We start from the raw sequence: 24,151 nt of genomic DNA on the forward strand, positions 1-24,151 counted from the left end.
TGATCTCTATTGGCTGGAGATCAGTTGTAATAGCAGGAGAAAAATGGAAAAGAAAAACGAGAACTCCTACACTTACAGGAAGTTCTTGCCATAGATTTTCCGGAAATTCCTAGAGCTACCCAGAAGTGACAATGGTACCTCTAGGAATGGCCAGATGCTCTATGGTAAAACCAGCTGGACAAGCCCTTATTTTTATTTTTCTTCTGCTGCCACTTCTAGCAGCAGCGGACAACAGGACCTTGAGTGCAGGGGATTCGCACTGGGGGCTTGGCAGCCCTACGGCACGCACATGGCCCTGGGCTAATGCTGAAAAGTGAATGGACAACTGAGACTTATGCGTGGGCCAGATGTGGGCTGCAGCCAGATGTGGGCCACCAGTCACCAAGACAGCAGTTCAGCCATCCATTGGCTGGTTTGGTGGGAGAGGTTTCGGGTGGCTTTTTCTTTCTTTTTTTTGGCATTTTCAATTATTTGGCTGCTGATTGATATTTAAAGCAATGAAGAAGAAGGTTTGGTTTTTATATGCCGACTTTCTCTGCCACTTAAGGCAGAATCAAACCGGCTTCCAATCACCTTCCCTTCCCCTCCCCACAACAGACACCCTATGAGGTAGGTGGGGCCGAGAGAGCTCTAACAGAGCTGTGACTTGCCCAAGGTCACCCAGCTGGCTTCGTGTGTAGGAGTGGGGAAACATCCATTTCACCAGATTAGCCTCCGCCGCTCATGTGGACGAGCGGGGAATCAAACCCGGTTCTCCAGACCAGAGTCCACTACTCCAAACCACCGCTCTTAACCACTACACCATGCTGGCTCCCAGATCCGAGGATGAGGGTCGCTTAGAACGAGGGAACGGGAGACGGTCACTCGCCAACTGTTCTCGGGTAACCCGTGGCCACTTGCAGCCTTGCAGATCAACGAGACGGTCGTCCGAACGGGCCCACAGTGGCTCGAAGATCCGAGAAGGGAGAGATCAGCCAAGACGTGTCGTTCTGTCGCTGGTCTCAGGATGGGACAAGTCACATCTCCCGTGGCGGCCAACAGAACATCCCACCATCTGGGGGCTTTTGAGGACAGGAGGGATCTATCCCTACCGCCCTTTTCACAGGAGCTGGAGCAGGGGGGGATCAAGAGTCTCTTTCACAGTGCTGACAGCTCCCCCACCCCAGGGCCTGCGGGGGCTACAGCTGCGAGGAGCACAAGAGCTCACGATCTGCCGCAGCCCTTCTAGTTGACAGGAGCCGGGTCGGCCAGCGGCATGGTGTGGAGGACCTCGTCCAGGAGCTGCAGGGCCCGGTGCAGATGGACCTCGATCCAGCAGGGGGTGTCCTTGATGCTCTGCCGGGGGTAGTCCGGCCCCCAGCCCTTGACGAAGCTGAGCCGCAGGATGCAGAGACGGCGGAGGTCGTCGACCCCGATTCCGGCCGCAGCGGACAGGCCTGGAGATGACCAAGGCGGAAAAAGGGCAAATTAGGACGGGGGAGGGGGCAACACTTGGCTAGCGGTAGGGTTGCCAGCCTCCAGGTGGAGATCTCCAGACTAGAAAGATCAGCTCACCTGGAGAAAGTGGCCACTTTGGAAGGTGGACTCTATGGCATTATACCCCGCTGAAGTCCCTCCCCTCCCCAAACCCTCCTTCCTCAGGCTCCACCCTTAAAATCTCCAGGAATTTCCCAAACCAGAGCTGGCAACCCTATCTCCAGGAGATGGAGATCAGTTCCCCTGGAGAAAATGGCTGCTTTGGAAGGTGGACTCTATGTAGGGTTGCCAACCTCCAGATCTCCTGCTATTACAAGTGATCGCCAGCAGACAGAGATCAGTTCACCTGGAGAAAATGGCCACTTTGGCAATTGGACTCTATGACATTGAAGTCTCTCCCCTCCTGAAATCCCACACTCCTCAGGCTCTGCCCCCAAAATCTCCAAGTATTTCTCAACCTGGAGCTGGCAACCCTAACTCTATGGCAATATACCCCTGAGGGAAGGTCAGCACGCCAGCTGGGTTGGATCCTATTATTGTATTCTGCTAAGGGTGAAGGCTTCCTCCAAGATAGCAATCCCATGCCTATGGAAGAGGAGAGTTCCGCTGGGCGGAAGGCGTCTTGTTTCGGAGGAAGAGAATCAGTGGATTGAACTCCATTTCAATCGCCCAGTTCGGTCAAGAATGCCGCTTTATTTCTGTTAAGATTTGGCAACTGTAAGCTGACCCCCCACCCATGTTCCAAGATGAAAACCAAAGAGAACTATTTGAAAGGCTCTCACTTAGAGGAAGGGGAGGAAGAAGCAGAAGAAGAGTTGGTTTTTATATGCCAACTTTCTCTACCACTTAAGGCAGAATCAAACCGGCTTACAGTTGCCTTCCCTCTTCTCCCAGCATCAGATGTAGGTGGGGCTGAGGCAGCTCTAAGAAAGCTGTGATTAGCCCAAGGTCACCCAGCAGGTTGCATGTGGAGGAGTGGGGAAACCAACCTGGTTCACCAGATTAGCATCCGCCGCACATGTGGAGGAGTGGGGAATCAAACCCGGTTCACCAGCACAGACTCCACTGCTCCAAACCACTGAACGCATGAAGCTGCCTTATACTGAATCAGACCCTGGGTCCATCAAAGTCAGTATTGTCTACTCAGACCGGCAGCGGCTCTCCAGGGTCTCAGGCAGGGGTCTTTCACATCACCTGCTTGCCTGGTCCCTTTAACTGGAGATGCCAGGGATTGAACCTGGGACCTTCTGCATGCCAAGCAGATGCTCTAACACTCAGCCACAGACCCTTCCCAAAACATGAAGCTGCCTTCTGTGGACTCAGGCTCTTGGCCCACTGCTCTTAACCACTACACCACGCTGGTGCTTCCTAACAAGACCCGCAGCGTGGCAGGCAGCAGAGGGCACAGGGCATCTCCTTTAAATCTGCTTTAAATCCCAGGCTGTTTTGCGGCTGGGCTGGCCGATCTCTCTCTCTCTACCATCCTATCGTGGCAGGGTCCCGGCCCCCCTCCCCTGGACACCTACCGACAGCCGGAGCAATGCCGCCCACTGAGCCAGGCCCGGGGATGCTCCCGGACACTGCCGCTGCCTGAGCCGCTGCCGCCGCCTGAGCCGTAGCTGCCTGCTGGTGCATCTGGCGGTGGCACTGCCGCAGGTCGAACACCTGGGTGGAAAGAACAAAGGGGGGATGGGTTTGGCCGTCTGGCCGCGCCAGCTGGAGAGGGGCGGGGGTTCACCGCCAGGACTGCAAGATGCCCCTTTGGAGGCAAGCCAGAGTCTTGCTCCAAAGGGGTAAAAAAACACAAATGCAGAGAGATGCTTAGGGCAGTAATCAAATAAACAGCACAATGACCAAATTGTATCCCAGAATAACATGAATTAGAAAGGTAAAGGTCCCCTGTGCAAGCACCGGGTCATTCCTGACCCATGGGGTGACATCACATCCTGACGTTTACTAGGCAGACTTTGTTTATGGGGTGGTTTGCCAGTGCCTTCCCCAGTCGTCTTCCCTTTACCCCCAGCAAGCTGGGTACTGACCTCGGAAGGATGGAAGGCTGAGTCAACCTTGAGCCGGCTACCTGAAACCGACTTCCGTCGGGATTGAACTCAGGTCGTGAGCAGAGCTTGGGCTGCAGTACTGCAGCTTACCACTCTGCGCCATGGGGCTCCTTAACATGAATTGGTATAGCATATTAACATACATTCAAAAGTTTATATGTCAGTTTTCACAATGTTACTAATTTTCCTTCTGGGGGTAAAGGGAAGACGACTGGGGAAGGCATTGGCAAACCACCCCATAAACAAAGTCTGCCTAGGAAACGTCGGGATGTGACGTCACCCCATGGGTCAGGAATGACCTTGTGCTTACACAGGGGACCTTTACCTTTTACTTTACAAATTTTCTAGAATGAATTTCCACAAGTAAGAATGCAGATAAGTATAATATTTCAGGTAAGAGCCTTCTGTTTAGCTAGACTGAATGCTAACCCCTCTATGGTCATGCAGGGCAGGATTATGAATATACCATATCCAGACAGGACCTGTCCTTGCCCTTCAGGCTCTTGATTCATTAGCTCATGCCCTCTTGGAATGCCGCTTTTATGAGGAACTTCGAGCACGTTATATCTCTCCCCTTTTAACATATAAATCTAATGCCTCTGTGTCTGACATAATGCCTTTTTTATTAAGTGACAGGGATCCCAAGGCTACATTGTCAGTGGCTAGATTTGTTTCAGTCCTTATATCCCTCAAACATTACATTTACGCTGCTCAAGAATAAAGGATCAAGGAGCTTCTAAGGATAACGGAAAAGAATATTTCAGGTATTGCTCTATAACTAAAAATACCAGTGAGTATAATCGTCCCAAAAAACTGCCAAAAAAACAAATCAGTGGGTTCTAGATCAAATCAAGCCTGAACTGACCCTAGAAGCTAAAATGACTAAACTGAGGCTATTGTTCTTTGGTCACATTATGAAAAGACAAGAATCACTGGAAAAGACAGTCATGCTAGGAAAAGTTGACGGCAGCAGGAAAAGAGGAAGACCCAACAAGAGATAGATTGACTCAATAAAGGAAGCCACGGCCCTCAAGTTGCAAGATCTGAGCAAGGCTGTCAAAGATAGGACATTTTGGAGGACATTGATTCATAGGGTCGCCATGAGTCGGAAGCGACTTGACGGCACTTAACGCACACACACATAATCGTCCAAACAATAGTCCTGATATAGCGAATTCAAGTTCCTCCTCCGTGTGTGAGCGAAACTGATAGGAATGAAATAATGAAGCCAGGCGATGACCAGCAAGGCTGAGAAGAGATGAGGCACCGGCGTTCTAGATAACTTCCCGTTTCACCTTCAAGACGCCCCTTTGCAGGCGGGCCAGAGACTTGCCCCAAAGTGGTAAAAAAAGTGCATAGAGCTTAGGATCAGGGGACGTCTCTCGAGAGGTGGCCCCCCAATGTGGATCTGACCTTGCCCCTTTATCGGTGGACTAAGAAACCACCGAAATGAACAGCCCAGGAATAATCCAGCCCTCTGGTTTTCGGAAGCTGACTGTGCAGAACGCTGATTGGCTATGCCTGGTAGCGATCCCACATTCGCCCATCGGGCAGTGTAGAGCACAGATTGGTTGGCCCTTGCGACAACCACAAACCCACCCCACCTCTGCATCTGGCTGGGCGGAGCTCTGATTGGCGACAATCACGAAGTCATCTAACTTCCCCATTGAGTTCTGTAAAGCACTGATTGGCTGGCCTTTTGGGCAATCAAGAAGCCCTCCTTGCCCAAAGCGACATTTAAAAATCTTTTTTAAACACTGAAGGGTTTAAGGTGCTGAATACAGATTTCAATGGCTAAACATGCCGAGTGCCGGGGGGGGGGGGGGTTGATATAAAAAGCTGTGGTCTGAAGCCACGGGGATAGGGGAGAAATTCTATGTCCAAATCACAGGTGGAATAAAGACGTGGGAAAGTGGAGCTTGCTTGGTGGCAGAAAAACCGTGTGTGCCAGGCGTGTGTTTGTCTGCATCTGTTTTTGCCCTTCAGATGGGAACAAAAAAAAGGTTCCCTCCCCAGGAGAGCCGAAGATGCTGGGGATCAAGCATCCTTGTTTGTGCCACAACTTATTTCTTGCTGGCTATGCAAGTTTTCCAAGTTTCCAAGACCCCACGAAATCCCATACAATCTGATTGGCTGGGAGGATGACGGGAAAGAAGCGCCCCAACCAGAATTGTAGCTTGGCTCGCCTCCTCGAGCCTTCTTTCTGAAGCCGCCAGCCCTGCGGGCAACTTTTTTTTACAGTGCCCTGGGCTTGAACACATGAAGCTGCCTTCTACTGAATCAGACTCTTGGTCCATCAAAGTCAGTATTGTCTACTCAGACCAGCAGCGGCTCTCCAGGGTCTCAGGCTGAGGTTTTTCACATCACCTACTTGCCTAGTCCCTTTAACTAGAGGTGCCAAGGATTGAACCTGGGACCTTCTACATGCCAAGAAGATGCTCTACCACTGAGCCACAGCACCTCCCCTATTGTCCTTACCCAACAGGAGAACTTCCCCATGGGTTGCAAAGCAAAAAGGCTTGGAGACTCTTCTTTGCTTTCACGCACACTGAACAAGGCGCTTTCAATGCACTTTAGCAACCGTCTGCAAGTGGATTTTGCCGTTTCGCAAAGTAAAATCCAGTTGCCAAGTGTGTTGAAAGCGCCTTGTTCAGCGTGCGTGACAGCGCCCTCGTGATCTGGGCCACAAGAGCGCGCTTATAGGGGGAAGGGGCATTGGACTGGGTAGTCCCACTGACTGTGCCTTTCTGTTGCAGTTGGTGCTTTCCAGGGCACTGAACAGCTGCTGTTCCCACCTTCATGTGAGCGCCAGGGTAGATCTTGTGTACAGCGTCCCCCGGAGCGCGGCCAGCTTCCCGGTCCAGGTAGTAGCTCTGCACAAAGACTGCGTGGTCACTCAGGCACCGCATCCAGACGTCCCCTTCGCCACAGCACTGGAGCTGGACCCCTTTCCCGATGTGCAGTCTGCGAGAGGGCGAGAGCTGAGTGCGAGGGACCAGCCTCACAGCTGCCACCCCAGCTGGAGGGTCTACGCAACGTTTCTCCCCCTCCAAACACACACATTTGCTCACATGGCACTGAAGTCCCTCCCCTCCCCAAACCCTGCCCTCCTCAGGCTCCACCCTCAAAACCTCCCGTTGGTGGCGAAGAGGGACCTGGCAACCTTATCTACGGCATTAGTCACCACTGAGGTCCCTCTCTTTGTCAAACCTTGCCCTTCCTAGGCTCTGCCCCCCCTCCCCAAACTCCAGGAATTTCCCAACCTGGTATTGGCAACCCTACAGAGGGCTGAGAAGAGTAAAGCATTTTGAAATTTGAAAGTGGAGCGTTGTGGCTTCCGCTCCAAAGAACTGTGGGAAATGTAGGCTTGCGAGGCGAGGGTTTGTACGCTCAAAATGCCTTTCAGAGATTTGTGGGCTCCCGCAGGGCGGGAACACACAAACGCACAGCCAGACGCATTCCTCACCTGGCACGCTCGCTGGCATCTGTGCGGTGGACGTTCGAGAGCTGCCCCAGGCAGAAACGGTCTCCCCCGGATGGGTCCACATAGCCGTCCACAGTCACCACGGGGCAGTTGGACGGGACCTTGAAGATCTCACCCACCTGCACGTCCATCTCGAAGTAGGCGATGGAACACCAGAATTCAGGGCCTGCGGCGACGCAAGAGTTAAAACTCCAGGAAGGCGTGGTGGTGAAAGGGAAATGAGGGCAAGTGATGGAGGCATCGCTTACCGGGGTGGCTGGAAACCGGGTGCTGGTAGGGAGTTGAGCTGTGGTGTGTGGACCCTGAATGCCAAAGACAAGACATAGGGGTTAGGGGGATGCTCACACATGGTATGTGTGTGTGCGCGTGCGTGCTCTGTGGGTCGCCATAAGTCAGCTGTGACTTGACGTCCCCAAAAAACCATGCATATAGTTGTGATCGAATTATGTGTGTGTGTTAAGTGCCGTCAAATCGCTTCCAACTCATGGCGACCCTATGAACATTATAATACCACCCCCTGGTTTCTTGTAGTTATAGCCCCACTGACTCCAAATTCAGGATTCCTGGGTTCTGTCCTTGGTTCCAGAAGGGGAGTGAACTCTAATGGTTGGAGGGGACAGAACGATAAGAGCTTTAAGGGCCTGGCACTTCAATTGTGTTGCCCTACCCCCACATAGTGAAAAAAACAGTCATGCTAGGAAAAGTTGAGGGCAGCAGGAAAAGAGGAAGACCCAACAAGAGATGGATTGACTATGTAAAGGAAGCCATGGCCCTCAATTTGCAAGATCTGAGCAAGGCTGTTAAGGATATGATGTTTTGGAGGACATTGATTCATAGGGTCGCTATGAGTCGGAAGCGACTTGACGGCACTTAACACACGTACACTGCTTTAGTCAAGAAAACTGCTACAAATCCTTAAATCTTTCTGGTTGTTGCATTTTTTTTTTTGCTTCTTTGTCATAGTTAGGAGACCCTTTCTTAAGACAGGGGTATGCCTCAGCAACTCGCATTTTTGGGAAATCGAGCATCCTCCGTCCTGCCCCTTCCCCTTTTCATCCCTCCCCCTATTTCCCTTGCCTGGACATACAGTAATGGCTTGGGTGATGGTGGGGAGGCTGTGGGTGACTCCGTCCGTTCTGCTGCTGCTGCGGCGTGGGGGGCGGCGGAGGGGTGGGCTGCTGACCCCTTCCTCCTGAGGAGTAGCTTGTGGCGCCCCCGGCCCCGGTCCAGCTGGTTGCCGAGTCTTGCAGAAAGCCAGGGAGGAAGGAAACGAGAAGTATGACAAGAGGGAACTTGGGAAGCTGCCTGATTTCGAGTCATAGAATCATAGAGTTGGAAGGGACCACCAGGGTCATCTAGTCCAACCCCCTGCACAATGCTGGAAATTCACAACTACCTCCCCCCCACACACACCCAGTTACCCCTGCTCTATGCCCAGATGGCCCAAAAAAATCCTGCAGGATCCCTGGCCAATCTGGCCTGGAGGAAAATGGCTTCCTGACGCCAAAGTGTCCATCAGCATTACCCTGGGCATGTAAGAAAGGGCCACGAGAGCCAAACACTGACGCAACCCTTCCTGCCCTCTCTCTAGGTTCACAGAATCAGCATTGCTGACAGATGGCCATCTAGCCTCTGCTACATCTAAGGAATGTAGTTAAAATATTTCTTTCTGGACCGGGCTAACATTACATTTAGAGTGTGCACCTCCTTATCAACCAAAAGAGACACTTGGTTTTCGATTATCAACCCTATATCTGTTGCGAGCGTGGTGTAGTGGTTAAGAGCAGTGGTTTGGAATGGTGGACACTGATCTGGAGAACCAGGTTTGATTCCCTACTCCTCCACATGAGCAGCGGAGGCTAATCTGGTGAACTACACATGACGGCAGCTGGGTGACCTTGGGCTAATCACAGCTCTCTTAGAGCTCTCTCAGCCCCACCTACCTCACAGGGTGTCTGTTGTGGGGAGGGGAAGGGAAGGTGATTGTAAGCCAGTTTGATTTTTCCTTACGTTGGCAGAGAAAGCCGGCATATAAAAACCAACTCTTCTTCTTGCCATATGGGCTTGTTTTTAACATGTGCATAAGCGCTTCATAATAAATATATTTCATTGTTTTATTTGGGTCGTTTCACCCAATCTTTTGGGTACCCAAAATTGGTATAAGGCAGCTTTTTGTGTTCTCCTCAGCTTCATGAATCTCCCCCTCCATTTAGGATACTTACTTGGGTAGGGGAGTTTTGGGGCACAGCCGTTCTGCTGCGATCCTGGGGGAGCCGGGGAACGGGCTGGGGTGTGCGATGAGGCGGAGATCTGTAGAAGACCCTCGGCATGCAGAAGGGGGAGCAAGGGACCCCCAGGGGGCCCTGGCAGAAGAAAAAAAATAAAAGGGTTCGTTTCAGGGAATCACTGGCTTTGGAGGGTATGTGTGTGTGGGATAGGGTTGCCCGCTCCGGGTTGGGAAATACCTGGAGATTTTGGGGGTGCAGTCTGAGGAGGGCGGGGTTTGGGGAGGGGCTTCAATGCCATAGAGTCCAATTGCCAAAGTGGCCATTTTCTCCAGGGGAACCGACCTCTTATCGGCTGGAGATCAGTGGTAATAGCAGGAGATCTCCAGCTACCACCTGGAGGTTGGCAACCCTATTATCTGTATAATGGTATCATTGCATTCTGGATTTTAATGGATTTAGACTACTGAAGAAAGCCACATGGCTGAAACATGTTTGGTCTGAATTTTGGTCTAATTGTCTGGCTGTAATTTTGTGTCTAGTTGTGTTTTATGTTCATACTTATAATAGAAATATAGAGGCTATAGTAGGGCTGTATATAAGTTGTTGGTTTTTGTCTGTAATAAATTCATTACGTATAATTACAGAAGGTCATTTGCACTTAGTTTTGGCCCTCGTGTAGGTTTGTTCTTGACCTTAGAGTACTTAATTCTGGAGTTTTTAGGGTTAACTTCCCCTCCTTTTGTTGCTGGCGGATCTCCAGCCACCACCTGGAGGTTAGTAACCATAGTGTGGGGGATGTCCCTTTGTGTTCCCTTCAAGCCCCCCCCCCCAAATCTTACCTGGGGGTGACATGGGCAGAGTCGGATAGATGCCCACCGTAGGATGGGGCGATTCAGACAGCTGATGGGGAGACAGGGGCTGAAAAGGCTCTCCTGGAGGGCGGCTGGATTTGATCCCAGGACCCGGGTGATCAGTCGGCGGAGGAGCCTGGATCTCCATGTGGATGCAGTCGGGGATGAATTCCTCTTTCACTAGCCGGGCGGGAGGGACTGGAAGTGGGAAGACCGTACAGGTTTGGGCAGAATTAGAGGCATGCTGCTTCGAACAGGTGAACTGTTTGGTTTAGAATTGCCACCTCCCGGTTGGGAAATACCTGGAGATTTGGGGGGTGGAGCCTAGGGAGGGCGGAGTTTGGCAAGGGGAGGGATTTCATTGGGGTATAATACCATAGAAGTGGGCATTTTGTCCAGGTGAAGCAAGGGGTGGCCCTTGTAATCACGGTGATGAAAGAGCTGGCTGCCTCCTCCCCCTCTCCGTTGGGGGCTGGGGCTAGGCCCTTTCCGGGCCTGTTTCTGCTTCCCACCCACCTCTGTCCCCTGAACACACCTGCTGAGTTTCCGCCCGCTTCGTACAGGAGCTCTGTAGAGGATACAGAAGGTCACAATGATATCCTTGAGATCTTCACAAAGCCCCCACCCCCGGCCCCTCCGTTCATCCCGCAGTCCGGACATCAGCACTCACCTGTATTCTGGATGTTCAAACCTAGAAAGATAAAAGAGAGAACGGATCGGTCAATTATCTTGGCTGCTTTGATGCACGCCGCTGGTTCCCTAAGAAAATTAACATGCCACCTCTCGAGGAAGCTCGTGATGTGGAAAGCAAACCCCACAAATGATAAAAAAACAAACACAAAAACAAGCCAAGGTCCCACTAAGGACATTAAAAAAGACCATAAAACAACGTTCAGTAGCTTAGTCTGATATTCACAAAAAAACAGATCAAGAGATGGAACCCTTTAGTTAAAACGTCTGTGTAAAAAGAAACGTTTGAGCACCTCAAAGACAGTATGATAAGGGTTGCCAGCTCCAGGTTGGGAGATTCCTGGAGATTTGGGGGTGGAGCCTGGGGAAGGTGGGGTTTGGGGAGGGGAGGGACCTCAGTGGGGTATAATGCCATAGAGCACACCTTCCAAAGTGGCCATTTTCTCCAGCGGAACTGATCACTGTCACCTGGAGATCAGTTGTAATCCCAGATCTCCAGCCACCACCTGGAGGTTGGCAACCGTGTCTCCAGCCACCACCTGGAGGTTGGCAACCGTGTGATAAATGCCCGCTGAACCTCAAGGCAAGGTCGGCCTGTCCACTAAGTGGACCTAGGTGATGGTCTAGGGTGCCAGAACTGGAGGGGTGCCAAGCAGCCCTGATGCCGCTCTGCCCGCCATTGGTGTCAGGCAACCAGCTGCCCTCGGAGGTGTTCCAAAGCTGAGGTACCACCACCAAAAAGCCCCTGTCTCTAGTTGCCACTCAGCTCACCTCTGAAGGTGGGGACACAGAGAGCAGGGCTTGGGAAGAGAAACTTAACTAAGGGGAAGGACAGTAAGGATGATCCTACATCTTGCTTCTCACCCTGAGCACTGCTGTACCTGTTCCAATGAAGGTTGAGAACTGGGCTGACTCATTTAAGATAGGCGAAGTCCTGCAGGCTTAAGGTGGATGCCATTCCAACCAGTACTGGGCCTTTGAGGATCAACCCCCCCCCCTCTTGCCAACCTCCTCTGCCAATATATGTGATAGCACCATGTATTCTGCAAAATTCTGACCCCTCAGGCTAAGTGCCTCTGAGCATGTGCAGAATGGGACACTCCCCTGAGTACAATCAAGAGAATCTTTATATAAGTACCTAAGGGCACCGGAGCCTCTTTTGCAGCTCATGATTGGGAGCTGAAATAAAAAATAAAGCCCTTTGTTCATACTTTCTTGGCTTGCATTGAGACCCTGGGCAGTAGTTATAACGTAAGAACATAAGGAAAGCCCTGCTGGATCAGACCCAGGCCCATCAAGTCCAGCAGTCTGTTCACTCAGTGGCCAACCAGGGGGCTCTAGGAAGTCCCCAAGCAAGACGACTGCAGCAGCATTTATCCTGCCTGTGCTCCAAAGCACCTAATATATTCGGCGTGCTCCTCTGTCCCTGGAGAGAATAGGTATGCATCATGACTAGTATCCATTTTGACTAGTAGCCATGGATAGTCCTCTCCTTCATGAACATGTCCCTCTTAAAGCCTTTTAAGTTAGCATCCATGACCCCGTCCTGGGGCAGGGAGTTCCACAATTTAACTATGCGTTGCGTGAAGAGATACTTCCTTTTATCTGTTTTGAATCTCTCACCCTCTAGCTTTAGCAGATGACCCCGAGTTCTAGTATTACAAGAGAGGTGTACTTGTAACCTAAAGGTAGCTTGGATCCTATCCGGGTGCCTGGCCTAGGGTTTCAGGAGTCTGTCTGTCACATTTGGATCCCGCCTTTCCTCCATAGTGTTCGGGGGGGGGGGTTACACGGTGCTCTCCTCCTCTATTCTCTCCTCACAACAACCCTGTGAGGTAGGTCAAGCTGAGAGAGAGGCTGAGAGAGAGAGGGGAGCCCAAGGTCGTCCTTTAGGGATGGGGGGTTTGAACGTATATGTCTCAATCCCCCCCAACCCGCTCACCGATGCTAGGCGACACCACCCGCTCGTAGTGGTACGGGTTCACGCAGACGCTGTCGTACTTCAGGTCAAAGGCGAACTGGCAGAACTTGATGTGCTTCAGCTCATTTTTGTGCAAATCCGGCCAGCGCCAAAGACGGGCGTAGATCACGTGGGGGAAGCCCTTACGCCCCGCCACCTGCAGAATGAGCGGAGGGAGAAAACCAGTGAAGCTCGCCATTAGCACAGAACCGGGAGGAACCGTCGATGGTTGCGACTCCGCGGCTCAGCCAGATAGGGTATGTGATGTGCCTCGGTCACTATTAAACGCTGCAGCACAGTGTAATAGCAAAGTGAAACAGCAAGCTGCAATCGCAAAGTGCAATAGCAAAGCGTGATAACAATGTGTAATAATAATAAATAGCCAACACAGTAACAAGAGAAGTATTCCACCACCACCCCATTTACCTGCGTGAGGTATTCAAGACACATCATCGTTTTGATGACTGTTCAACACAGCACTAAAATCCAATATTTCAATCCCCTCAAATGGATTTCAATACCCCTCAAATAGGGTATGTGATGTGCCTCGGTCGCTATTAAATGCTGCAACACTGTGCAACAGCCACGTGCAATAGCAAAGTGCAACCACAAAGTCAAATAGCAAAGCGTGATAATAATGCGTAATAATAAATAGCCAACATAGTAACAAGAGAAGTATTCCACCCTCTCCTCATTTAGCTGCGTGAGATATGCAAAACACATCGTCGTTTTGATGACTATTTGACGCAACACCAAAATCCAATATTTCAATCCCCTCAAATGGATTTCAATACCCCAAATATTTCAATACCCCTCAAACAGGGGTTTGGGAAGACTCAATAAAGGAAGCCACAGCCTTCAATTTGCAAGATCTGAGCAAGGCTGTCAAAGATAGGACATTTTGGAGGACTTTCATTCATAGGGTCGCCATGAGTCGGAAGCGACTTGACGGCACTTAACATACACACAAATAGGGTATGCGATGTGCCTCGGTCGCTATTAAACGCTGCAACACTGTGCAGCAGCAAAGCGCCACAGCAAAGTGCAATAACATGCGCAATAATAATAAATCGCCGCCATAGTAACAAAAGAAGTATTCCACCCCCAATATAGCTGAAAAGAGCAAGAGTCCAGTAGCACCTTAAAGACTAACAAAAATATTTTCTGGCAGGGTATGAGCTTTCTACTGGATTTTCTGGCAGGGTATGAGGTGCTGCTGGATTCTTGCTCTTTTCTACTACTGCAGACAGACTAACACGGCTACCCACTGTGAATTATCCCCAATATAGCTGCGTGAGATATTCAAAACACATAATAGTTTCGATGACTCTTCAACAGGACACAAAAATCCAATATTTCAATTTCCTCAAATGCCAAGGGTGCAAAGTCTGTGCACATGCAAAGTATTCCTACAACTCCAGCGCTGCTCATTCCCACGTCGCTAGCCGCTTTAAATACGAGAGTGTTGAAAATATTAACATCTTGCCTAGAGCAGAGAATAAATAATGAGAAACCTGGAAGGAAACTGAGGCAGAGGGAGAAAGAAAGAGGATTGGATCGAACCGGGGGGGGTTGAATCTTAACACATTATGGAGTACATAGGTTGGGTCTGGGGTCCCTCCCCAGTGTCAGCTGTAACACTATCACACCAGGATCGTGGCCTTCCCACCTGCACCGTTCCTAGGGTTGCCAGGTCCCTCTTTGCCACCGGCAGGAGGTTTTTGGGGGCGGAGCCTGAGGGTGGGGTTGGGGAGGGGAGTAGGGTTGCCAACCTCCAGGTACTAGCTGGAGACCTCCTGCTAATACAACTGATCTCCAGCTGATAGAGATCAGTTCCCCTGGAGAAAATGGCCGCTTTGCCAATTGGACTCTATGGCATTGAAGTCCCCCCCTCCCCAAACCCTGACTTCCTCAGGCTCCTCCCCAAAAAGCTCCCACTGGTGGTGAAGAGGGACCTGGAAACCCTATCGCCCAGCAAGCTTTGTGTAGGGTGGGGATTTGAACCCAGATCTTCCAGCGTATGGATGTCAGGTCCCTCTTTGCCATCGGCGGGAGGTTTTTGGGGCAGAGTCTGAGGAGGGCGGGGTTTGGGAGGAGGAGGGACTCCAATGCCATAGAGTCCAATTGCCAAAGCAGCCATTTTCTCCAGGGGAACTGATATCTATCGCCTAGAGATCAATAGAAATAGCAGAATTCCAGTTAGTACCTGGAGGTTGGCAACCCTACATAGAGTCCGTCCTCCAAAGTGGCCATTTACTCCAGGGGAACGGATCTCTATCGGCTGGAGATCAGTTGTAATAGCAGGAGATCTCCAGCTAGTACCTGGAGGCTGGCAACCCTAACCGTTCCCCAAGCTGAAACAGTGCCGGGAAGGGGCGGTTTGGAGAATCCACGTGGGATACAAATGGGTGACCCAATAGAGCCCCCTTTGAGATGTTTCTGGGGGAGAAAAACGCCATGGGGGGGAGGCTGAAGCCCTTTCCAGACTTTCCTCCCCCCACCCCAGTCGCAAGGGACAAGGCAGAGAACAGCCTCTGCCTCCCACCCCCCTTTCCCCAATACCTGCAAGCATCCGCAGAGAACCCAAGGCAAAAGGTTCGCAGGGACCAGAGTTTCCCCCCTCCCTCCAAAGTTAAGGGCTGGGAAGTTCCAGTGGTCGCCCTCCTCTGAAGAAGCGGGGCTCCTCTCCCCAGGAGTAGTAATGGTAATCCTGGACCCCGACGGGTCCGCTGGCGAAAGGTGCGGTGTCACTTCTCCGGCGGGCAGAGCTGGGGGGGCTTTTCGGCGGGGAGCGATGCTCCGCTCGGCTGCGGCGCCTCTCCCCCGAGTGCGCCCTCTCCGGCGAGGAGTCCCCTCTGGCTGGGGAATGGGACCCGGCCGTCCCGGCCGTGCTGGACAAGTGGCGGCGAAGGGACCCACGGCACCGCAAACGAGGCAGGCCCCCCTTTGAAACCGCCACGCTTGTTCCTGCGGAGCTGGAGCCGGCCTCCGCGGGGTCGGAGGAGCGGCAGGCCTGGGAGGGCTCCTCTGGGTTCCCCCCTCCCTGGCCTGCCGTCGGGCAAGGGCAATAAACTGACGGCGGCTTTCCACTTCCTCCGCCAGCAAAACCCACTCTTCCAAGGTGGCAGGGTCCCGCTGCATGTATGCCCAGGTTAGAATCTCAGGGTGCAACGCTGCTCGGAAGTGGTGCACCCGGGTGGCTTCAGGCCAGTCCACTATTTTATTAGCGAGTCTTTGGAACTCATCCGCAAACTCTCGGACGGAGGAGGATCCTTGACGGAGCTGTAGGAGGGCCGCTTTGGCCTTCTCCCCTTGAAAGGGGTCCTCAAAACGCCGCCTCAACGCTCGCATGAACTCATTCAGCGACCGTATGGCGCGGGCCCGGGTCTCGAACTGGAGGACCATCCAGTCTGCAGCCCTTCCGGCTAGAAGCGAGGAAACGAACCTGACTCGGCTGTCTTCCGTGGGGAAAGTATGCCCTTGTTCTCTCATAGAACTGTCCACTTGGAGAAGAAAGCAGGGCAACGCGTCCGCGGAGCCATCAAATGTCACAGGCAGGCGGGGTCGCCTCCACTGCACGGCCGGGACCACAGGGGGTGGTGCCAGGGGTTGCCCGGGAGCCGGTTGTACCAGGGCCGGCTGCCCCGGTTGTCCTGGTTGACCCGGTTGTCCTGGCTGCGGCTGCGCTGGAGGCTGCTGACCCGGGGTCGGTACCTGCAAAGGCCTTCCTGGAGCTCGCTGTAGGCAACCATACTCATGCATTAATAAGTCCATTTGGTCCTGCAGCTGGGCCACACGTTTCAACAGCTGTCGGTTTTGAAACCGCAAGGCATGGGTTTCCTCCTTGGCCCCCCCAGTCCGTCGGGCTTGGCTGACTCGGTAGTTCGTATTCCAGCCGCCCTCATTCCCATACAAGTCCTCCTCCTCCTCGTAGTCTGGGACGTCAGGAGGAAAGGTGAGCCGCTGCCTGCACATTACTTCCCGGGGCAGGCCAGGTTCCGGGGAGCCTAAAGACCACGAAGGGAGAGACCAGTCCGACCCCCCGCAAACCTGCGAGCGCGCTCCCGTCCCTGCCGTCGCCCGCGTCCGAGCGGCGGCCGCATCCGCCAACAGTTGCTCCTCCGCCCGCCTCCGGTCAGCGAGCACGCGGTCCGCCTCGGCTTTGGTGGCCGCGGCAGCCGTCACAATTGGTTCGGCAGCTGGTTCCAAGAGCATTTGGATCTCCTTGTGTTGGCCCAACAGCGGTAGGACCTGTGGGGCCAGGCCTCCCTCCCGAGCCCCCGCCATTGGGAAACCGAGCTCGAGTCCCCGGATCGGGGCCGTCGACTCTCGTTGCGCCCCGTTGAGCGCAAGGTCAGCAAACAACCGAGTTAGCAGGCCAAAGTCCTCCTGGGCTGACCGGTACTCCTCCAGCAAGGTATCCAGTCCCACAAGGTCGAGGTGGGCAGGCAGATCAGCGTCCTGGGACCTCCAGGGGGTCGCGGCTGCCAGGCGATGCCACTGATCAACCACCAGCCCAATCAGCCAGGTGGACTCCGCGTAAGTCCGCTGTGCCTCCTCCAAGACTGACCGCGGAAGATCAGGGTCCTCGGGGAGCTCGTCCTGCACCCCAAGTATCCAGGCAAACCCTCCAGGGCTCCAGCCAAGGTCAGCAAGTTAGAATAAGACTAGAATCCTAATGGAAGCTCTAGCCCTGCGCTCCATCCCTCAAACTGAATTCAGCAGACGGCAAATCCACGAAAGCAGTTTTATTGGGTAAAATCTACAGGTTACAGAAGCTATATTCAGAAGGATTCTAGTAAGGATTCAGAGGCAAGATCCACAGCATATATGGACGAGCGAAAGTAGATAACGGGTTGCCTAGGCAAACCCCCTCCAGGACAGGAAGGAGTACTTGGCAATTCCCACACTACGGACTCACGGGGCAGGGCCCGACCTTGGGCAGAATCACACAACAGCACCTGCAAGCGGCACGATCGCATCCCATCCTCATGACCTGCTCCTGACAGTTTGCCAGCAGCTCGGCACCCTCCCCCCCAGATCCGTGGGGCAGCATGTGCCCCCCCCCAATCATGTTGGCATTGGAGACTGCACATTGGCCAGCAGATGGAAAAGATCCGGGCTGTCTGATACGTCTTCCAAGCACCATCGAATCAACCCCTAAAGTCTGGCTTCTCCTGGGATGGGGTGCATGCCACCACCTGCCCCCCCCACCCCACCATCACACCAGACAAAAGAATCGACCCTGCCGGCAAGAGGATGAAACGGTCCCCTTCCGCCCAGCACCGGGAGGGGGGCGTGAAGGTTGGACTCATTTCCCCCCCCCTAAGGCTTTGGGCCGCGCGGCCGATTCCAGACATAACAACACCCCCCCCTTCCCCGCGGCTCCAAGAACCAGACAGTGACTCATCCTCCGGGCGTGCGTGCATGGGGGGGGGGGGGAGAAGCAGATGAAAAATAGGGGAGATTAGTGCAAAGGGTGGTGGTGGAAACGGCTTAGTGACTTCACAGCGTAGCCTGGCTTGCCCTCGAAACTTAACAAGGGGAAGAGGGAAGAAAAAGTTACCCCTTTTGGTGTGCAAAACAACCCCCCCCCCCCAACTGTGGTTTAAGGAACATATGTAGGGGCAAAAACGCACGGGAGGTTTCGCCTTGGATTTGCTGCTCTCTAAATTCACACTTTCCCCAGCCCAGTTCTCAAAACTCAAAAATAAGCCCCCATGCAGAGTTTTTGAGAATTCAGATGGGGAAAATGTGCACCTAGAGAGTGGCCAATCCAAGGCGAAACCGCCCATGCATTTTCGCCCCTAGCTCTCCTGGTTTCTCTCGGTTTATTTTGGCTTCATCGAACGTTCAAAAACAAGATCTAAAGAATGAGGGGTTCAGCGATTCCTTTGCACCCCACTGCCTTTATGCAATGGGGTTTCCGAATAAAAGAAGAAGAAGAGTTGGTTTTTACATGCCGACTGTCTCCACCACTTAAGGAAGAATCAAACCTGCTTACAATCACTTTCCCTCCCCCTCCCCACAACAGACACCCTGGGAGGTAGGTGGGGCTGAGAGAGCTGCGACTAGCCCAAGGTCACCCGGCTGGCTTCGCGTGGAGGAGTGGGGAAACCAACCTGGTTCACCACATTAGCCTTCGCCGCTTATGTGGAGGAGCGGGGAATCAAACCCGGTTCTCCAGATTTGAGTCCGCAGCTCATGTGGAGGAGCGGGGAATCAAACCTGGTAATCCAAATTAGCGTCTACCACTCATGTGGAGGAGCGGGGAATCAAACCCAGTTCTCCAGATTAGTGTCTGCCGCTCATGTGGAAGAGGAGGGGAATCGAACCCGGTTCTCCAGATTTGAGTCCGCCGCTCATGTGGAGGAGCGGGGAATCAAACCCAGTTCTCCAGATTAGTGTCTGCCGCTCATGTGGAAGAGGGGGGGAATCGAACCCGGTTCTCCAGATTTGACTCCGCCGCTCATGTGGAGGAGGGGGGAATCAAATCCGCTTTTTCCAGATTAGCGTCCGCCGCACATTTGGAGGAGCGGGGAATCAAACCCGGTTCTCCAGATCAGAGTCCACTGCTCCGAACCACCGCTCTTAACCACTACACCACGCTGTGGGAAAGTTCGGGTTGCCAACCTCCAGGTGGGGCCTGGCAATCTCTTGGAGTTACAACTGACCTCCAGACCTGGAGAAAACGGCTGCTTTGGAGGGTGGGGCTTGAGAGCCTTTTACTCTGCTACGGTCCCTCCCCTGCCAGATCATCCATAACCTCCAGATAATCGATACGTCAGTCACAGGGCATGGGGTTCGAATCCTCACTCAGCCACAAATCTCGCTGGGTGACGTTTTCTTTCAGCCGAACCTGCCTTTCACGGGTAACGTGGGAGCAAATCCTTTCCTTGGCCAAGGAAAAAGGAAAATAAACCCCACCGGTCAGCTGAAAATGGTTAGAGCTGCCCCAACGGTGTAAAGACGCCGAGGGTCGCCCGGGCAAAGATTTCCCCTCAGCCACCATCCTCAAACCTAAACGACACCGTTCACAACACACTCCTGTTCCCAGCTTAGCACGTCTCACTCCTTATTCGCCACCTACAATGAAAAAAATGCCCTCGGAGGGACCGAAAAGGGATGCGGAAAAGATGGGTCTGTGATGCACAAAGGAGCCGCCGCCGATTCTCACTGGGGGTCAGCCGTCTTGACTGTTTGAGGCAGTGGCCCTCAGCGCCTCGAAGTCATTCTGTGACTCAGCGCCGACTTCGAATCATAGTCGGAAGGGACCACCGGGGTCATCTAGTCCAACCCCCTGCACAATGCAGGGAATTCACAACTACCTCCCCCCACCCACCCCCAGTGACCCCCTGCTCCATGCCCAGAAGATGGCCAAGGTGCCCTCCCCTCTCATCATCTGCTTAAGGTCATAGAATCAGCCTTGCTGACAGATGGCCATCTAACCTCTTCCTAAAAACCTCCAGGGGAGAAGAGCTCACCACCTCTGGAGGAAGCCTGTTCCACTGAGGAACCGCTCAAACTGTTAGAAAATTCTTCCTAACGTCTAGACGGAAACTCTTTTAATTTAATTTCAACCCGTTGGTTCTGGTCCGACCTTCTGGGGCAACAGAAAACACCTCGGCACCCTCCTCTATGTGAGTTATCATATCACTTCTCAGTCTTCTCCTCTCCAGGCTAAACCTACCCAGCTCCTTCAACCTTTCCTCATAGGACTTGGTCTCCAGACCCCTCACCATCTTTGTTGCCCTCCTCTGGACACGTTCCAGCTTGTCTACATCTTTCTTAAATTGAGGTGCTCCATCCCTGGAGTGCAGCCTGCCCCTCAGGGGGGTTCGCAGCTGACCCACTCCTCCGTTTCGAGACAGGAACCACCTGCCAACTACCAGCCTTGCCCGCTTTCCTGAAACATGGGGTGGGTTGACTCATTGGGGAACGGTGCGCAGAAGAACCACATGTGGCTCCCAAGCCACTGAGCACCAGTGGTTTAGAGAACATTAATCCTTGTAGATCAGTTTGGGGTTGGATCTGAAATTGTCGCTTCTGTGCTTTTTTGTAAATAATAATAATAATGCTGGGGTAACCAGTCCTAACTCGATGCAAAGGGATGAAGCTGCCTTCTGTAAAATCTAGGGTTGTCAGGTCCCTCTTCCCCAACTGTGAGAACATTTTGGGACAAAGATGGGAGCAGCGATCACGAGCGCGTGGCGGCGCAATAATGTCACTTTTGGGTTTACTCTGGAAGCGCCGCATCGCATGGGATGCTCCAGCACTCTCACCCCCAAAACTATGGAAACCATTGTTTTGGGGGGACTGCTAGAGCGTCCTGTTGTGATGTGCTGCTCCTGGGTGTAAACCCAAAAGTACCATAGTTGCGCTGCTGCGGCCATGCACACACTGTATCACCAGAAATAGTGCTTCCATGTTCGTCCCGGATAATTGGTGGGCAATTGCCCGCCGAACTGGGCATTTGGTAAGCCTACTAAAATCCCTCTAGGCCAGCCTGGTCTACAAAGCCCACACTCCAAACATTCTGTGACTAAGTCTAAGTCAGGAAGCTGACTTAGCCTTTGAGCCCACTGTACCCAGTATTGCCTGCTCTGACCGGCAGCTGCTTCCGACGGGGCTTGAAGGAAGAGCCTTCCTAACACCTGAGATGCTGGGGATTGAACCTGGGACCTTTTGCATGCAAAGAGGGTGCTGTACCATTGAGCTATGGACCCTTCCCTGATAGTGTGAACAGGTTCAGACTTGTGGTTGGTTGAGACTGGTGATGTCTGCTCTGACCGGCAGCAGCTCTCTGGGTTCTCAGGCAGAGAAAGGTCTCCCTGCTCTTAATTCAGAGGTTGAGCCTTCTGCACTCAGAGATGAGATTGGGACCTTCTGCACTCAGAGCTTCTACTCCACCACTGAGCCAAAGTCTCCAAGGTCGTTCCCAGTGGCAAATAATGGTTCTCCCCTCTTCTAGTGTATCCTCACAACAACCCTGTAAGGAAGGCTAGGCTGAGAATGACTGGCTGAAGGTCAATCAAAAAGTTTCCAGGCAAGTGGGGATTTGTTGCCCGGTTCCCCCCAGCCCTAATCCAACATCCTTACCTTAGGGCAGGGCTGTGACTCAGTGGTAGAGCCTCTGCTTGACATGCAGAAGGTCCCAGGTTCAATCCCTGGCATCTCCAGTTAAAGGGACTAGGCAAGCAGGTGATGTGAAAGACCTCTGCCTGAGAACCTGGAGAGCCGCTGCTGGTCTGAGTAGACAATACTGACTTTGATGGACCAAGGGTCTGATTCAGTGTAAGGCAGCTGCATGTGTTCATGAGTACTTTCACAACACTGGCTTTATTTTGAACCCGGGACCTTCTGCCTCAATTCGTGCCATCGTATTCCCTATTACTATGTATGGGTGTGAAAGCTGGACAATGAAGAAAGCTGACAGGAAGAAAGTAGATTCCTTTGAAATGAGGTGTTGGACGAGAGTGTTACGCATACCGTGGACTGCCCAAAACAAAACAAAACCAAATCAGTGGGTTCTAGATCAAATCAGGCCTGAACTGACCCTAGAAGCTAAAATGACTAAACTGAGGCTGTCGTACTTAATGGTCACATTATGAGAAGAGAAAAGAATCACTGGAAAAGACAATCATGCTAGGAAAACTTGAGGGCAGCAAGAAAAGAGGGAGACCCAACAAGAGATGGATGGACTCTATAAAGGAAGCCACAACCCTCTGTCTGGAATACCTGAGCAAGGCTGTTGATAGGACATTTTGGAAGACATTGATTCATAGGGTCGCCATGAGTCGGAAGCAACTTGATGGCACCTAATACACACAAACATGTTTTTATCCTGCTTTTCTCTCTAAAGGAGACCCAAAGCTGCTTACATAAATAGATTTGCATACAGTGCATATAAAAACCAACTCTTCTTCTTTCCACTGCCTTGGGAAGGTCCCATCTCATTTCTCACTACAAGAAAACCTCACGCAATGCTGCTTCCTATAGAACCGTTATTTATTTATTTGGTGTTTTGTCAGTATGAGAAGACAAGAGTCACTGGAAAAGACAATGCTAGGAAAAGTTGAGGGCAGCAGGAAAAGAGGAAGACCCAACAAGAGATGGATTGACTCTATAAAGGAAGCCACGGCCCTCAATTTGCAGGATCTGAGCAAGGCTGTCAAAGATAGGACATTTTGGAGGACACTGATTCATAGGGTCGCCATGAGTCGGAAGCAACTTGACGGCACTTAAGACACACATGAAGCTGCCTTATACTGAATCAGACCTTCAGTCCATCAAAGTCAGTATTGTCTACTCAGACCAGCAGCGGCTCTCCAGGGTCTCAGGCAGAGGTCTTTCACATCACCTGCTTGCCTAGTCCCTTTAACTGGAGATGCCGGGGATTGAACCTGGGACCTTCTGCATGCCAAGCAGATGCTCTACAAACTGACCCACGGCTTCTCCCCATAAATTAACCATTGAACACACATGAACCCTTGGTCCATCAAAGTCAGTATTGTCTACTCAGACCGGCAGCGGCTCTCCAGGGTCTCAGGCTGAGGTCTTTCACGTCACCTACTTGCCTGGTCCCTTCAACTGGAGATGCCGGGGATTGAACCTGGGACCTTCTGCATGCCAAGAAGATGCTCTACCACTGAGCCACGGCCCCTTCCCCACACACCTTCTGCCTCCAATGCAGATGTTCTGCCACTAAGCACCAAACCCAGCTGGGATGGGATTTGAGCCTTGAATTCCCAACGGGGATCCTAGAGGGAAGAGCGGCCTAAGCTGGGACCCCGATGCGCCATGCGCAGTAGCTCACCTGGAGGCGGCCATCGAGGGTGCGCTGGATGGTGACGCACTTGCTGGGGTGGGCCCCGTTGGTGGTGATGGCCGTAATGAGGGAGTCCAGCTCGTCCTTCTTCTCCTTCAGCTTCTTCACTAAGCTCTCGATGGCACGTTTGGCGAAGGATTCGTTCTCGCCGCCCTGCCGGTGGCACATGAGACTGTGCACGATGCTCAGGCAGGCGTCGCTGCTGCTGGGCTGGTTCAAGGACATAGCGACAGCAGCGGTTCCCTTGGGGAAAGGGAGGGAGGAGAACAAGCATACCTAAGCTATATCTCCAGATCCATGAGGACTAGAAACTTGATTTCCTTTTTTTAAAAATGAAAGAAGAAGAAGAGCTGGTTTTTATACCCTGCTTTTCTCTACCTTTTTAAGGAATCACAAAGCTACCACGGGGGGGGGGGAGCGGCTGTTCCCAGGAGAAAACACATACGCCCAAATTCCATTTCCAACAGTCGTGCGTTGAATTATGCAGATTGGCGCATCTTTTGCAAAATGCACCCAGTGTTATTTATTGTTTAATTTTTCTCACCATAGGAAGGGGCAAAAACACAACGAAGAT

The 24,151-nt window shown here is 52.4% G+C and overlaps 2 protein-coding genes across 2 annotated transcripts in view; one reads left to right on the top strand and one right to left on the bottom strand.

The window, feature by feature from the left end:
- Positions 1-24,151, top strand: part of ILF2 (interleukin enhancer binding factor 2) — a 103,667-nt gene that overhangs the window by 32,578 nt on the left and 46,938 nt on the right. The window lies entirely within an intron of this gene.
- On the bottom strand, positions 1,225-23,816 carry LOC130481090 (mothers against decapentaplegic homolog 4-like). The gene is made up of 12 exons (XM_056853759.1): positions 23,566-23,816; positions 12,732-12,906; positions 10,770-10,790; positions 10,635-10,667; positions 10,088-10,297; positions 9,243-9,383; positions 8,108-8,263; positions 7,269-7,322; positions 7,003-7,186; positions 6,332-6,500; positions 3,003-3,141; positions 1,225-1,436 (listed from the first exon to the last, which is right to left on the bottom strand). The coding sequence occupies exons 1-12, from the start codon at positions 23,800-23,802 to the stop codon at positions 1,225-1,227; spliced, it is 1,731 nt and encodes a 576-aa protein (XP_056709737.1). The 5' UTR covers positions 23,803-23,816.

Source organism: Euleptes europaea, chromosome 7, assembly GCF_029931775.1.
Source record: "Euleptes europaea isolate rEulEur1 chromosome 7, rEulEur1.hap1, whole genome shotgun sequence".
NCBI classification, from domain to species: domain Eukaryota; kingdom Metazoa; phylum Chordata; class Lepidosauria; order Squamata; family Sphaerodactylidae; genus Euleptes; species Euleptes europaea.